Below are 4,382 nucleotides of genomic sequence, written 5' to 3'. Positions count from 1 at the left end.
CATACAGCCCTCGACAGAGCCCCTGTTTCACAGCCAATAAATGAACAGCGCCACCCGGTACTGCAACCAGCGTAGGCCAGGAATCACAGCAAGACTTGGTTTGTGCAGCTGACACCTATCCGATGACATTATGAAGTACTAAACTTTTCCCAAGTCCATTAAGTAAGTCAATACGCAACTTAGTCAATATTTATCTATTTCCCACCTCTCCCATTGTTCCAGCCAAATGTGTTTCTTCTGACATCTCACAAGTCTTTGTAATCCTCAATCTTTCGTGGTAATAGTTTCTATACTGCAGGTAAGTTTATAAACCCTGTTGCAAAGAAAATGTAATTCATTTTTAAAGAATTTAGATAAATATACAGGCATCTAAAATAAATATGAAAGCTTTTACTTGAATCAAATGGTAATTCTGTCTATAATAAGCATTCATTATAAGTCAGGGGGGACTGTTTACTTAAAAAACCTTTAGGCACATTTTCCTCTCTGTAAATAGGCACTTTGTTTTTATGTCAAAGTTATAATAGATAGATTGAAAAGATTCTTGAAGCACCAATTGTGGTTTCTCAGATTGCCACACTGGCAGAACCTTCTGGAGCACCCTTTAAAAGTAAACTTAAAGACTTGTGTTGTTCAATAGGCTCTTTCATAGATATTCATTGATACACACCACATTAGAAGTGTTGCATAATTTACACACAAACATAAGATACATTAAGACAAGTTTTTATTTCTAAAAAACATTTTTTAATCCAATATGGTTGTTACATGGGGTGTATAATTCATATATTGATAGCTGGTGGGTCTTCATTTGTATACATTCATTGTTGGCACCAATTAATTGCCACACAAGGCTAGCAGGATCGCCTCGTAGTCTCCTTTGGTGTCATCCTAAAACAAACAAAACAAACAATCTTTAACAATTGAATCTTTACAGGAAAGGACCACAGTATCACACTCACTATTTTGTGTTTATGTATTGAAGAGTACAATGACAGCACAGAATAGAAAAATTTGCTAACTGAGAATTACAGTATTTACCTGGATGTCCTGGTAGAGACTCTTGCCAAACTTTTTCTGATACTCTTGCTTGATTTTGGCCAAGTCTATTTCAGAGCGGCTCACCAATATTCTGGTCAAGATCTTGCCTTTGTAACCAGAGCCCTGTGAAAACACAAAGTCACACTGATGGATCTTGCTACTGTATTTCCAACACATTTATAAAAGGTGCAATTTAAAATGTATGACTCTAGTGATATAAATGTATCAATTATATGTCGAGTTACACTTGCCTTCATTGCTAGATTCAGTTTATCAGCAAAGAATGCAGATTTGTTTCCAGCACATTTTACTGTTGAAAAGATGACAAATGACAGTGTTATGTTTTTTCTTTCAGAAATGTCATGCAGCTTCTGTTATATTGCTCAAAGCTTTCTCTTAAAATAACATTCTTGTCATATTGTTGCATACAGTAAAGATAAACATTAAAATAGCATTCTTGTCATACTTTAAGAAAGTAATTCAAGTCTTGAAAGGTATGGTTCATCTAAGGCCATTCACAGAGAAGTATACAGTGACATTATTGCATGTCATACCATTTTATAATGAGATATGTAAAGCTATAGACAGTCATGAAGGTTTGAGTGTCTCACCAACAGCAGTCAAGCAGTTCTCAATATCACCCTTCAACTCCAGATCAATGGCTTTTGCAACATCCACTTTACTGTACTTGGAGTACAGCTGAAAAACTGAATATGAAGAAAAAAAAAAGACATTATTATGTATTAGGTGGATTAGAAGACAACTGCTCTACTTATTTTGAAAACAGGGAGGTCAACCATACTTTTCCTCAGCTGAAGAGCGTTCCGTGTAGTGAGGATGTCAATGAACACAGCACAGTCTGTGCCTTTTCTTTTCTCTCCTGCCTCATACAAGGCCTACAGGCAAAATGAGAGTTCAAGAGAATGTACATACAACAACCCACCACATATTCACAATAAACACTTGATTACCCTGGCATCTTTGTCAGCAAGGTCATCTTGCACAACCTTGTCTTCACTTCTGGCAGCCTATGAATTTAAATGAAAAGAAAGTTTATTAACAAGCCAATTCAAGTCACAAATCACTCTACTAGTGAATTGAGGTGCAGAATCAGATGTGTTCGATAAGACAGACATTCAAGACATGCAGTACTGGGAGGGGCAGAATTGAGAAACACTACTAGAAAATGTAAGGCGGGTCATCTATGTAAGAAAAGCCAACCTTGCAGAGAGAAAGTAGGGCATTCCTGAAGTCTCCACTTGTCTCAGACTTGATCGCCGCCTCTAGATCATTTTTGTAATCTATAAATGTAAGCCATACATTAATTTACATGTATACTCTACTCAGATGCCATAAACCAGGGGTGTCCAATCCTGCTCCTGGAGGGCCACTATCTTGCACAGTTTAGCTCTAATTCTAATTATACACACCCGAACGACCAGCTAAGAAAGATCTTCAGGATAACTAGAAACTTCCAGACAGGTGTGTTGGAGCAGACTGGGGCCAAACTCAGCAGGATGTTGGCCCTAGAGGAGCAAGATTGGACACTCCTGCCATTAAAATATTTAAAAGACAACTGCCTAATAATTAGCATTAATGTTACCTTGTTTGTAAACTTGTTTAAGATCTCGAATCTCTTTATTGGTTCTAGAGGCCAGAATCTCGACAAGTGTATCTTCATCTGTGCCCAAACCCTGGAGAGAAAAAGACTGCGTTATCAGGAGGGGTTGTGAAATTGAGAAGATATGCAAGTATTTAAAATATTACAGGGTAAAAATGTGAAGTTTATCTTTATCTACATTTGGGAAATAATGTTACCTTCATGGCATTTTTGAGCAGAGAGGCATCATACTGAGCAGGAGGCATCAACAGGCTCAGAACCACATCTTCCAGCTCACCTTTAAGGGCAGCTGTCAGGGCTACATCTAGAGGCTGCACAGAGGAGAAGAGGTCATTTAGATGAAGGTGAATCCAGAGAGAAAGAATGTGTTCATTTCAGGTCCACTGAATGTAATACCTTGCCGGTCGCTTGCTGGTAAGCAGCCTTAATTTGCTGGCGCTGGGCATTGCTTCTGTGGACCAGTGTCTCAATGATTGTGGCCTCGTCCACACCTGTGTACAAACATTTGTGTCAATAGAGCAAACAGATGCACAATGCACAGACGTAAACGTGTTTTATAGATTTTCACTTTTCAACATATACCAACCTTTTGCCTTGATAGCTTTGTCCAGGACACCTACATCTGCAGCCGCATTAAACTGAGCAAAGGGCTTCACTGTCCCCTGTCCCTCCTAAAGACATGAGACACACTTAATACAATCCTTTAAACATAGCACATATTACATAACCTACAAACTAACTAATAGCAGATAAACGTAAGAAGTCTATAGAAATTCAAGAAGCAAATTTTAGGAAGGAAACCAGAAACATTGAAGCTCATGCCCTTTAACAGGATGGCTGTGACTATAATGGGGAGTGGAGTACATTCCTATCTCTGACTCATTCAGTCTGGATCTGCTCAAATTTTCCAGAAAGTTAAAGCAAACTTACTGTAATGTCTTGAACTGTGTTTTCTTGCATGCCCTGATAGGCAAGTTGCTCGAGAAAAGCATGGATGAGGGACATGTTGACACTTGGAACTGAACAGACAAACCTACATGTTGGCATGTTAAAATACATATATCAAAAAAGCAGAATCCTTAAAAAAAAAAATACAGTTGTAGTTTTAAGGAATTAAACATATTTTATATAGCCTACGTTCTCTAGCAGTTTTAAACTACTGGAAGGACATGATTCACCAGTAAAACAGAACATTAATACACGTACAGTCATAAAAATATTGAAGACGACAGAACAGTTTACAAAACCAGGATGTGGAGTTTTAGAGCTCAAAGTGTGCAAAGTTGTTTATAACTACTTTAAGCAACTGCATTGCATTACTTTGTTGCATAATATTCATTAGCAATTTTTTTCCGATTTTTCTCATTTGCATTATATTTTTCAGTAAACAACACAACGCTATCATAAAAATGCAACAATTATATATTTAAATAAAAAAAACCGACAGCATGTCGGGAGTAAGACGACGTGTAAGAAATAAAGAAAATACCAGTTCCTCACTTACCAAGACCGAATGCACACACACAGCAAGCGAGCAGAAGAAAAGTTTCAGCTGTATTTATACACAGAACCCCACCTAGCAACGTCAGCTTAACTCTTGCGCTACAATTGGGCGTTGTCTCCGCAAGTCTACTTTCCTCCGTCCTTCCCGTATTAAACACCCAGTTCCATTGTACGCAAAAAGAAAATTTATGGGATGCATATTTTTTTTTTAAAGGTA

General features: G+C 37.7%; 1 protein-coding gene across 2 annotated transcripts; it reads right to left on the bottom strand.

Annotated features, from left to right (window-relative positions):
- Positions 1 to 710: 710 nt before the first annotated feature.
- anxa1a (annexin A1a) lies at positions 711 to 4,201 on the bottom strand. Of its 2 annotated transcripts, none has more exons than XM_082170791.1 (13): positions 4,163 to 4,201; positions 3,593 to 3,695; positions 3,249 to 3,333; positions 3,059 to 3,153; positions 2,860 to 2,973; positions 2,645 to 2,735; positions 2,263 to 2,342; positions 2,013 to 2,069; positions 1,844 to 1,937; positions 1,653 to 1,748; positions 1,293 to 1,351; positions 1,042 to 1,164; positions 711 to 891 (listed from the first exon to the last, which is right to left on the bottom strand). In XM_082170791.1, exons 2-13 carry the CDS (start codon positions 3,665 to 3,667, stop codon positions 838 to 840), a joined length of 1,023 nt encoding a protein of 340 aa, XP_082026917.1. In that variant the 5' UTR covers positions 3,668 to 3,695; positions 4,163 to 4,201; the 3' UTR covers positions 711 to 837. The 2 variants fall into 2 exon arrangements, with proteins under 2 accessions (XP_082026917.1, XP_082026918.1); XM_082170792.1 differs by having other exon boundaries at positions 3,593 to 3,681; positions 4,163 to 4,189.
- Positions 4,202 to 4,382: the final 181 nt, after the last annotated feature.

Source organism: Leuciscus leuciscus (genome assembly GCF_965113295.1).
Source record: "Leuciscus leuciscus genome assembly, chromosome: 5".
In the NCBI taxonomy this organism is placed as follows: Eukaryota; Metazoa; Chordata; class Actinopteri; order Cypriniformes; family Leuciscidae; genus Leuciscus; species Leuciscus leuciscus.
The sequence above is the reverse complement of the archived record's forward strand: the minus strand, read 5'-3'. Positions and strand labels throughout refer to the sequence as shown.

What these genes read in the sequence shown, in the direction of transcription:
- anxa1a (XM_082170791.1), bottom strand. Translation starts at nt 3,667, where the DNA reads ATGTCCCTCATCCATGCTTTTCTCGAGCAACTTGCCTATCAGGGCATG. An exon ending in CAAAGCTATCAAGGCAAAAG is followed by an intron (nt 3,154 to 3,248) that starts GTTGGTATATGT and finishes GTTTGTACACAG; the next exon opens with GTGTGGACGAGGCCACAATC. An exon ending in CGCTCTTCAGCTGAGGAAAA is followed by an intron (nt 1,749 to 1,843) that starts GTATGGTTGACC and finishes CTTCATATTCAG; the next exon opens with TTTTTCAGCTGTACTCCAAG.